This window comes from Hemiscyllium ocellatum, chromosome 3 (assembly GCF_020745735.1).
Source record: "Hemiscyllium ocellatum isolate sHemOce1 chromosome 3, sHemOce1.pat.X.cur, whole genome shotgun sequence".
Classification (NCBI taxonomy): domain Eukaryota; kingdom Metazoa; phylum Chordata; class Chondrichthyes; order Orectolobiformes; family Hemiscylliidae; genus Hemiscyllium; species Hemiscyllium ocellatum.
In genome coordinates, this window is record NC_083403.1 from 26596265 (window position 1) to 26608281 (window position 12017).

Below are 12017 nucleotides of genomic sequence, written 5' to 3' on the forward strand. Positions count from 1 at the left end.
TCATTGTTTTCAGAGGCACTTTGCACATTCCTGCAGTAATCTGAATTTAATTTCCCTCCTGCAACCAGTGTTTCAGACACTGCAGTGAACAATGACTTGTGCAGCCAGCACTCAATACTCCGAGAAGCAATTTAATCTGAAGAATGGTGTATATTCAGTTGCAATACAGTGCAGTAACACCTGTTGCTCAGAAACTGAGGTTAACTGTACACCTCTTTGCTTTTTAACTCATTTCATAACCACCCACTGCACCTCCTTATCAGAGTGTTTAAAGTGTTATAACAAGGGAAAGCCAATCCATTTGAGATAGTGACTTCTCTTCAAGCATCTAGTTATGGAACATTGGAACCCCTCCAGATATCCCAGGAGAGAGTTCCTAGACTACAGTCAGGAAAATATTCTACAGCAGTATGTTTCTTGCTCAATGAGGTAGGAGGCCTGGCCCTTGCGAATGAGTTGCATGGTGGTTCAAGTGCCAAGAGGGTAACATTGAGGAGACAGTGTTGCTTGCATCATGAAGTTTGGCTTAGTTATGAAAAAGTCATAGAGTCGCAGAGAGGTACAGCACAGAAATAGACACCGGTCCAACTCCTCCATGCCAATCAGATATCCTAACCTAATCTAGTCCATTTTGCCAGCACTTGGCCCATAAAAGAACAAAGAGAAATCAAGAGCAAGATTAACCAATTGGGGAAAAGCCAACTTCAGTGATGCAAGAATGCTGCTGATAAATTGGCATCAAAGTTTGGCAGGTGGAACTGTCACTGAGCAATGGGCTGCTTTTCAAGAAGAGATAGTTTGGGCATAGTTGAAGATAATGTTCCCAAAAATGGAAATGGTATGTATAAACACATCCAGAACTGCCTGGATGATGAAAGGTAGACAGATAAAGATGAAAAAAAACAAAGAAGTGACCTCATGAGAGACGCTAGGTAGATAATACAACCGAGAACAGAGTTGGAAATGGAAGATTCAGAGGAAACCTGAAAAAAACAAATAAAAGAAGCAACCAGAGGGTATGAAGAGAGATTGGCAGAGAGGATCCAAAAGTCTTCTATAGGAATATGAGTTAAGAAGGGTGGTAAAAGGAGAAGTGGGGTAGATTAGGGACCGAAAGGGGGATTATGCTTGGAGGCAGGGAATATGGCAGAGATATTAAATTAATACTTGGCGTCTGTCTTTATGAAAAAACAAGATGCCATGAGATCAGGAAGTCATTCAGGCACTTGAGGGTTTAAAAGGGGCAAGAAGGAGGTATGGGACAGGTTGTCTGTACTTGGAGTTCATAAGGTACCAGGGCAGAATGAGATGTATCCAATGATGGTGAAAGAAGTGGGAATGGAATTTTACACAGTAACTGGCTATGCTTTTTCCAGTCTTCCCAGACTCAGGGATGGTGCCAGGGTTCCTGGAGAAATGCAGATGTTTCATCCCTGTTGAAAAAAGAATGTCAGAAAAAGACCAGCAACTACAGACCACTCAGTTTAACCACAGTTGGGGGAACGTTTCTAGAAATAACAGTTTGGGGCACAATTAAGAGCCATTTGGGTAAATGCAAGTTAATAAAATAAAGAAAGTAAGTATTATTTTCAAGGGCGAATCACGTTGAGCTTGATGGGACATTGTTTTGCTGAGGGAACAGGGACGATTGATTGTTGAGAACATGGACTTCGAAGAGATGTTAAATAAAGTGCCTCAGGACAGACAAGTGAGCAGAATTAAGCTCCGGGTTAAAAGAGACAGGAACAATACGCAAACAAAACTGGCTGAGGAATTAGCAACAGAGACTAATGGTTAGTGGGTGTTTTACAGATTGGGGTTTGCAATGAAGTTCCCCAAGAGCCCATTTTCCGGGTTCTTCATGATTAAAACTAATGATCTGGACTTATTAGATCAAGGGTATAATTTAAAATTTGTAAATGATGCAAAGCTTGGAAGTATTGTGAAATGTAAGTTTGCAAGTCATGTTACAGCTGGGTAAGACTTTAGTTCGGCCACATTTGGAGTATTGCGTGCAGTTGTGGTCACCACGTTATAGGAAGGATGTGGAGAGGGTGCAGAAGAGGTTGAGCAGAATGTTGCCTGGATTGCAGTGTATGAAGCTATAAGGAGGTGTTGGACAAACCTGGATGGTTTTTCGTGAGAGCATTAAAGGCTGAGGGGGTTGGAGGAGTCTGTTTTTTCCCCAGGCTGGAAATGTCAAACACGAAGGTTTAAGGAGATAGGGGAAAATTTAAAGGAGTTGAAAATGTGTTGCTGGTTAAAGCACAGCAGGTCAGGCAGCATCCAAGGAATAGGAAATTCGACGTTTCGGGCATAAGCCCTTCATCAGGAATAAAGGAGATGTGCAAGGCAGCTATTGTACACAGAAGATGGTAAGTGCCTGAAACGCAGTGCCTGGGAGATGGTGGGAGCAGATTCAATAGCAATGTTGAAGAGGCATTTTGATAAATGTAAGAATAGACAGGAAAGAGGGTTGTGAAGTTATTATGGAAAGTTCAGAAAAGGGGGAATGTGTTGGCGCATTAACCAAATGATAATGGTAATATAGCAGTTGTCCAGAACACCAGGCTAATGTTCTGGAGTCATGGGTTTGAATCCCATCATGCAATAAAAAGCTGGCTCAGTGGCAATTAGGTAACCAGTGTCAACTGCAGCAGGACGCAAGAGGACATCATTGGGCGAATCACTCCAACAGGCAGCCAACATAGACAAGATGTCTCGAAACGCCTCGTTCTCTGCAGTAACCACTCTGTGCTCCTGTAATATACAATCCATCTGGACAAGATTCCAGTCTCAAATCACTCCCAGATAGCCGTAAACTACCCATACCCCTTGAAGAAGATTCCAGTCTGTAATCGCTGCAAAAGAAACAAGACTAGGGGAAATCAAAAGGGACTGCCAATTCATCTTTCACAGTTTTAGGAAACAAGACAAGAGTTATAACTAAGTCCCAGTGGCCCTAATTGGGGCGATTGAGCTGGAGACGCAGCTGATGAGTACTCAGTAACCCCAGGGTTAACTGCAGGCTGGATACATTTCACTATAAAGTGCCATTCAGCATGTACTCACGCTGACAATAAATCTTTCCTGAGAGCTGTGAGCCCATGAATGGATGGAGTTTATGACCACTGGCTGGACTCATTAATGGCAAGAATCAAGTGTGTGCCAGGGGAATGAGAAATGTTGGGTTTCCTCTCTTTTTAAGTGATGGACCCAAAAGGGAGAGATCATCCAGTCTTTTCAGAAGACAGCCAGCAGCGAGCTGGACTGAGATCAGCTGGCTCTTGTGTAACTCAAGGCAAGGTGTAGACAGCTTTCCCAAGCTTCCCTGGTCCCAGGCAGCTTTTTGGAAAAGAGATCATTTTCAGACAATGAACAGACAACTAACCCTTCAGTCACCCAGCAGATCAGTCACGACAATTTCCTATTTCTCCTTTTGCTGTGTTTCAGTTCTATTTTGCTTTCTTTCCTTGTTCACCAGTGTCAGATGTTAGTGCTCCAGCTCACTCCCTCACCTCCTCAGAATTTTAGCCCCTCTTTTCCAGTTCTCCGTCAATATTAAGATGCAGAGTTAGTCCCCCTCGGCACTGTCCCTCCAACTCTTTCAGATAATCAACAGAGCTTGGGTTACGTTAGGCAGAAACTCCCTCCCTCCTTTCCCAACTCCATAACCCCTGAAGGTAGTGAGGAAGGTGGCAATGAAGGGGAAATAATGGGGAGATTAATCCCGTGAAAGGAAGTCTCCAGCTTCTAGCCACCTCTAAAATTCCGTGAAGGCAGGAAGGGCAGTTGAGGGGAGGGAGCGTTCTCAATTTCCCAACAATAAAGGTGAGAGACCGGGACTGCATGCCTGAGAGTTTGAGGGGGTGGCTATGGTAAGTGACTTACCTGCTCATTGCAAATTAGGCCTCAACCAACAGACTTTCGGGCCTGAAGGCTGCTGGGAAGTTGGCGGCTGAGGTCTAGGAAAAGTGATATGTGGGCCTTTGGTTTGTCCTAATGAACTGATAGGTGAGCAATCGGGTGGGTGACCTGGACAGTGGAGGTGGTGTGTTAGTACGCCTCCTCAAACATTCACCCTCCAAATTTTCCCCACCAAACTTCAAAAGAAATCATAAAATCTCGCCCATCGGGTTGACAGACAATTCATCCACTGGTTTCTGACTTGTTTGGCTTTCGTTCCACCATCTCAGCCAATTGCCTTCCATTCTTTACTTCCGTAGCCATTTACCCAACCTGCATTGCTCTTCCCAACGCCATTGTGATTGCATGCTCCCTATTCCTATCGTGGCTATGTGCTTTCTCTCAGAGAAACCCCTGGGTTAAGCACATCACAGATAAAGAATTGAGTGAATTCCCCTCTACATCATCCTCTTGCAATGCCAGGTAACCTAGAGCTAGATCAGATTCAGAATAGCAGCTCCTTCACGATGCCCGTAACATAGCAATCAGGGCTTACAGATTCAATGAAGACATCCACCAACTGACACTCAACCCTTCTAGGTAGAAAGGTAAAAGATTGAATGGTACTATTTCAAAAGGTTATCTCCGGCGTCCTGGTGACTACTGACCATCCCTCAAAATCATAACATCATTCAGCTTTACCATGATCTCGCCTCGTCCTGTTTGGAGCTCCCTCATGGACAATATTTCCTACTGCCAACACCAGTAAGCTTCCCACCTCTCAGAGTGAATGTGAGGAGTTTTGGAACGTGGTCAGTTTCTCACTGGGATACTGGTTGTCGTCCTTGAGAGAGCACTTGAACTTTAACAGCTCAGATCGGACGATTTCAGCTCGTGAGTTCATTTCCCACCTTCCGGTGCAGGTGACCCCAAGGGCAGCACGGTGGCTCAGTGGTCAGCACTGCTGCCTCACAGCACCTGGAACTCAGGTTCGATTCAACCCTTGGGCGACCGTCTGTTTGCCTGCTCTCCCTGTGTCTGTGTGGGTTTCCTCACACAGTCTGAAGTTGGGCAGGTTAAGTGGATTGGCCATGGGAAATGTAGATGGTAGTAGTCAGTGGCTCACCTTCTCACTGTGGGGTAGGTACAGGGATGGGGTAGGGAAGTGAGTATGGTTCTTTGGAGGGTTGGTGTGAACTTGATGGGCTTCCACTCTTTAGGGATTCTATGATTTGAAGGTTTGTTGGATATCTGCATCATCTGAACCCATGACAAGGTCAAGAGACAGAAGATGCTCTTCATCCCCTGTTAGGGAGATGGTCCAAGCTCCCTTTTGTTCCACATATGGACAAAACCCAGAAACTACTGTTCCAAAATAATTCGCTCTGCTCCAGCCAATAAAAACAACTGATGACGGGATTCTGATTAATGGAAGGGTCCTGTTTATGATGACAATTACTCTGCATTCCACAATGACTGCCAAGCATGTCGTAAAACCAAACACTCCAAACAACAAAGGAGCGCAAGACATTGCAAATCTACATCAGGTTTCGTTCTATTTCCACTTAGACATTTTTCTGGTCTCCAGACTATCATTTAACCTTGATGTTTCTTTCTCGTGAGATTTGCATTTGTTTTGGGGTGGGGGGGGGGGGGAGAGACTAAAGCGCAATAGTTGGGAATCTTGCCAGATCCAACTCGGCGCGTCTTTTCAAGAGGTAATATTGAACACCACCCCCCGAATCCCCTGGCAACATAGAGCTGTGTGAACATGATCCTTTATGCTCTCCCTCATCTGCTCTCGGCACAACACTTGCAAAAGCGCCAAGAGGGAATTATTCACTGAGCTCTGATGTCTGAGAGCTTTCAAAGTCATCAAACAGAAAGCAATACACGATATTTCTTAGGCAAAGTGGCCTGAGCTTGTTTGGATTTGTGCTGAGTCCTTTAGAGATGGGTTTTCTAGACATGGGAGGTGCTATCACCATTGGGGTTATAAGAGCATCAGAAACAGGAGCAGGAGTAGGCCATCTGGCCCCACCAGCCTGCTCCACCATTCAATAAGATCTTTCCATGGAATCAGCTCCACTTACCCGCCCCCCTCACCATAATCCTTAATTCCCATACTGCTCAAAGATCGATCTTTGCCTTATTCAACAAGGCAGCCTCAACTGGACAGGGAATTCCTTAAGCTGGGGTCACTGAACAATGAGGGAAGTGAGAACTGCAGATGCTGCAGAGTTAGAGTCGAAAAGGATGGTGCTGGAAAAGGCACAGCAGGTCAGGCAGCATCCGAGGAGCAGGAAAGTTGACGTTTCGGGCATAAGCCCTTCCACAATGTTGACTCTTCTGCTCCCTTGGATGTGGCCTGACTTGCTGAGCTTTCTCAAGTGCCACCCTTATCGTCACCGGACAATGGTGAAGAATAGAGTCAAGATTAGAGTGGTGCTGGAAAAGCACAGCAGGTCAGGCAGCATCCGAGGAGCAGGAAAATTGATGATTTTGGCAGGAGCCCTTCATCAGGAAGGTTACGTTCTCCTCTCGCTAACTCTGGGGCATTGAGACCAATTGCAAATTGTCCAAAATAGAGTTGAGATCGGCAGTATTGTTGCAAAACCTCAGAACAGCAAGACGTGAGATGAGTCCCCTGGATATCTAGCATGCGCCTAATTCTGTGCATGTTTACCTGCTGGGGGGAAAAGGGGGTGCTTGGACCAGTCAAAGTATCCAACCCAAGTTGCAGCCCACCAGCAAGTAGACCATTGGGCTGAGCATGCAGAATGCAGTCAGGGTGGAGGGAGGGGCGTTCAAGCCTCCACTCCCGATCACACCAGTGCAAGCTCCAGCCAGAGGAGCACTGAGGGGGCACGGCACTTGCGGCCTGGCTAGCTCAACTGAGACCACCATCTTAGATGGGGGAGGTACAGCGCGCGGCACTGTTTGCAGAAGACTAGGGATGCCCTCCTCAGTGTCATGGGCATTATTATATCTCCGCCAACCAACAATACAGACGGGCAATATCTGGTCATTATCTCCTCGCTGCTTGTGGAATCTTGCTGTGCACACAGTAGTGGGTGCCCATCTTGCACTACAACAGAGACTCTATGCTTCAAAATGTATTTTCTTGGAGTGCATCCCAGTAGTGCACTCCATGCAATTGGCCGCCCATGGCAGATAGGCCAATGAAAGCTCTTCCTTACCTCCGCCAACTTGTGCCAGTTGAACGACTTCAGCGGGTGCGACGGCTGCGGGATGGCCTTCTTCTTGGAGCTTCCCATCGTCGGCAGGCAGAAAGCGGGTGGCACTGCGCAGCTGAAGAAGGGGGGGGCTCCAGGGGGAGGGGGTGGGGGCCCACCAGGTGGCAGGGGCGGGGGAGGGGGAGGCAGGAACTCGTACGGGAGGGCTGGGGGCGGTGGGGGCAGCTCGCCCAGGACGGGAGGGGGAGGGGGAGGGAGGGGCCCGCCAGGCGGCGGAGGGGGAGGGGGATGGGGGAAGGGGAGGCCGCCCGCATTCTGAAACAGAGAGAGAGTGACAAAGTCAGGAACAAAAAAAAGGAAACTTGGCTGACACTGACGCTTCGGGGGCAAAACCGCTGGAGGAACTCAGCAGCGTTTGTGAAGAGAAAACACTGGAGCTAACACATCGGGTCCCAGCCATCCTTCTTCAGTGAAAACCTTCAGACGTTGTACCCAAGACGTTAACTCTGTTTTCTCTCTCTCCATAGACTCTGCCAGACCTGCTGAGCTTCTCCAGCACTTTCTGTTTTTGTCTCAGATTTCCATCAGTCACAGTTCTTGGTTTCTTACCATCTTTGGGAGTACTGCTTGGGTAAACATTTACCATTCAGCCCCTCCAGCCCTGCTTCATGCACGGGCAGGACAATAATGGATTTATGCATTCATCGCGTTTTACACACTCACATTGTTAAACAGTCTCTCCATGATGACTGGAAGATTGTACGTGGTTTATTCTCCAGTAACAGCATTCCACAACGCTGTTCACCCCAAGCCGCAATAACCTCACGATGATATAAACTCTTGAATGAGTCTGCTGTCGAGCCATTGAGCCAATGACCCAAAGGCAGAGTATTCCCTTTGCTTCCCACCACGTCAAGTTCCCATGTTTAGGTGACCCCCTTCCCTGAACAGCCTCAGGCACAGCACATGAACCATGACTTGCCTCTAGTGTCCTGTCTAGATTAGAGTGGTGCTGGAAAAGCACATCAGTCCCGGCAGCATCCGAAGAGCAGCAAAATCGACATTTCGGGCAAAAGCCCTTCATCAGCAATACAGGCAGAGAGCCTGAAGGGTGGAGAGGTAAGATTTTATCTAATGTCCTGTGGTTTTCCAAAGACCCCAACCACACCGCACACCCCCATCCCTCCTCACTCCCCCCCACCCCCCGCCTCCCCAGAGTGAAGCAAATGGATCTTTCTGGATTGCTTACTTTCTCTGAACTAACAGAAGAGTTGAAGTGAAAATCTCATGGCTGTCCACTTATGGGAATCGTAGAATGGCGAGAGCACAGAAGGAGGCCATTCAGTCCCCTGTGTCTGTTACTAGCTCTTTGCAAGAGCAACTCTCCGAGTCGCAGCCCTGCCCTTTTCCCACAGCCTGGAAAATCTAAGTGTCTGGATGATTAGTGAGTTGCCGTCGGGCCACGGATGGAGCAAATCTCATTGAAGGAGGGCTGTAACGGCTGGTCCGCTGTCTTTGAGGGGCCCTCCCTCGCTGTGCAAGTGATCTGACTGTCGGAATTTGAGAAGGAGTCTTCAACCTTGAGGGAGGTGGGGAGCATGGGGTGGAGCTGAATTCTGCAGGGGTGCTGCAGAAGCAGAGATCAATGGATCTCAGTTCGACCAGTAACGCACCTCCCCTCACTGGTGAAGAGAAGTGCAAGGCAGGTCAAGTCCCTTGGGGGGGGGGAGGGAGGGAAGACAGATTTACCTAGAAGAAACCAGGCCCCTTTTAATGATAAAACAAAGAACTGCGGATGCTGGAGATCTCAAACAAAAAACAAAAATTGCTGGAGAAACCCAGCACGTTTGGCAGCATTTGTGGGAAGAAAGCAGAGTTCCTGTTTTGATCCTTCACAGCCACTAAACTTTAAAAGTAAACTCTACTTGTTTTTCACAAATGATGCCAGGCCTGCTAGTTTCTCCAGCAATTTCTTGTTTCTACCCCTGTGAACAAAAACTCTTTAAGTATAACATATTGCAGAGGCTTACTGTTGCTTTCATGTGGCAATTGCTCATGGAATCACAGTACTAGAATCACAAAATAATAATAACAATAATTAGAGACTAACAATAATAGGGAGGTGATAGCCTACTGGTATTATCGCTGAACTATTAAATCATGGCAGATGGTGGAATTTGAATTCAATAAACATCTGGAATTAAAAGTGTAATGATAACCATGAAATGGTTGTTGATTGTTGGAAAAGTCCATCTGGCTCACTAATATCCGGAAGGGAGGGCAATCTGCCATCTTACCTGGCCTGGCCTACGTGTGACTCCAGAGTCACAACATTGTGCTGACTTTTCACTGAGCAGTTAGGAATGGGCAATAAATGCTGGCCTAGCCAGCAACACTCACATTCTGTGAATGAAGAAAGGAAACTCTCTGTGCCGTACTGCATGGAGAATGGAATGCATGGTCAGATGTAGTCTAAATCCCTTTTCTACTCCATCATAGCAATACACCCCTCTGCAGAAACCTGGGGAAAAGGACTTTCCTAGCACTGACAGTCTCTCAGTCCTATCTGCGGGACATTAGCTCTGTGAAGAACAGAAGGAATCGGAGGGCAGCAGATATGAGCCCTTCAACCTGCTCTGTCCTTCAGCACCACTATAGCTGATCTTTTCCTCCCTCTCTCCATATGCTTCGTTTCCAATAATCTGCCCATCCCAGGCCTAAATACATTCACCAACGAAGAACTCACACCCCTCTGGGGGAAAGAATGCACAGTCCTCTGAGCTGAAACATTTCTCTTCATCTCAGTCCAAAATGATTGGCCCTTTATTTTGAATCTATGCCCCCTCCTTCTCGTTTCCCTGGTCTGGGGAAAGGACTGATGAGCACCAATCCTGCCAGAATTTTGGATGCTTCAACCTCCTAATCGAATAATTGTCAAAGAGTATAGGCCTACCTCACATTATAGGACAACTATCTTCCTACCAGTTTAGCCAACCTTCAGCTGGCTGCTGTCAGTACAGGAGCTTAGATATGGAGAGACAGAACCTTGTTAGGAGTAATTGGACTCCAGGCAATAAAGGGGTCTCACCTTAAATTCTAACGACTTGGGCTGGATTTGAAAGGACGGATGGTAAGTGGACAAACAAGACAACTTACACGTCATGGTCTTGATGAGCTCCTGGTCTGGTTTTGACCTCCTGACACGGCCAAAGAGGAAATCAGGTTTTATTTCCCACAACCCCTGCTGACGTCGGGTTACCCCTCAATGACTAGAGAGACAATAAAGCACTATGGAAAAGGGAGGAGTTTAAAGATGTCAAACTGCAATGGAGCAGCTGTCATGGTGTTGGCCAGGCCTGACGGACCAGCTGGTAGTGACATGAGCATCACTTTTGGGGAAAGAATAATAAACGGGCTCTATAAAACCAGCCCAGTGGCTGCACCTATTCTCCTTTAGAGACTTGTGAAATCCAAAACAAGGATATCAGTTGAAAGCAGCATGGCTAGCGTCTAGCCACCCTGGGACAGTGGAGGCTAAGAGTCAACTTTGACCGGATGGAAAAGAGCCAATCAAAGGCCTGAAAACTGGAGTTTGAACGGAGTGGGGCTGCGACTGGATGGTCTGAGACAACCCATTTTGCACAAGACCAAATATCCTGTCAAAGTCAGACTCCGTGCTAACGACAATTAATGAAACCCTAAATAACTCTTCCTGGCAACCGAACAGATCCCACAGATTGCAACATTCCTTCTTTTAAAAGTGAAAAGGAAACAAGAATTCGATTACAGTATACAGAAATGGAAAAGAATTTTAGTTCAGAAATGGATCATTCCATCAGTGTTTACATTCCCCACGGGTCTCCGCCCAACCTTATCTAACCCTTTCACTGTAGACCTTTATCTATCACTTCCTTATCTAGCTCGCCCTTAAATGCATCTGTGCTATTCACCTCAGCTACCTCTGGTTGGTATTTATATCCCTGGAAATTCTTTCTGGCTGTCTCATGTCTCAGCGAGATCCTGATGAGAAATTCCCTCTCTTGCAGCATTATGTTATGTCAGATTAATCAAATTCCTCTTCAACTTTACAAACAACATGTTCTCTTTCCTGTCAGGGACCGCAGGGCATCTGAAAACTTATGCTTGTATGTGTTTTTAAAATGAGGGAAATTTGGCAGTAAATATAAAAGAATTGAGCGTTGGATAAATAATGCTTGCCATGTTGTGTAAAAACATGCTAAAGAATGTTGCAAAATAAATGAATATGAAATACAGTATCCCTTGTTCTGGTTGACAAAGGGGCAGCCAATCTTTCTCTAAGGGCAATAATAAAGTGGGTGCCTGGTTCACCTCTCTTTCTCAGCTTTCCATCATATTCCCGAGTTGTACCTTGTAGATGGCGAACAATGGTCAATAAGACCCTGCTGATAAACACTCCAGGAAAACTCACTTCTCTGCTCTGAGTAGCTTCTTGGTTTCTTTAACATCTGCTCCAACCCTGAACAAAAATGTGTTTTAGCTGGTGGGATGGTTCTTCTGACAGTGCAGCCTACTCTCAGTCCTGTACTGGTGTTCTGAGCTGGATTGTCTGCTGAATCTTGGGAGTACTGAACACATAACCAGCATTATCATTCATTCATTCATGGGACGTGGGCATCGCTGACTGGGTCAACAAATACTGCCCCTCCCTCACTGCTCCTGAGAGGTGGTGGCGAGCTGGTTCCTTGAACCACTGCAGTCAATGTATTGTAGGTAGACTCACAAAGCCATTAGGGAGAGGAATTTCAGGAATTTGACCCAAAGTCAAGGAAGGAAGGTTGATCTGTTTCCAAGTCAGGCTGATGACAAGCAACCTGAAGGTGGTGATGTTGCCCTTATCCTTCTAGATGGAAGTAGTCATGGGTTTGGAAGGTA

At 46.6% G+C, this 12017-nt stretch overlaps 1 protein-coding gene across 4 annotated transcripts in view; it reads right to left on the reverse strand.

Moving 5' to 3' along the window:
• daam2 (dishevelled associated activator of morphogenesis 2) overlaps positions 1–12017 on the reverse strand; it is a 312353-nt gene that overhangs the window by 91093 nt on the left and 209243 nt on the right. For all 4 annotated transcript variants that reach the window (XM_060849181.1, XM_060849197.1, XM_060849203.1 and 1 more), the window contains exon 14: positions 7107–7418. In XM_060849181.1, the coding sequence (XP_060705164.1) occupies positions 7107–7418 (312 nt within the window). The remainder of the gene's footprint in view (positions 1–7106; positions 7419–12017) is intronic.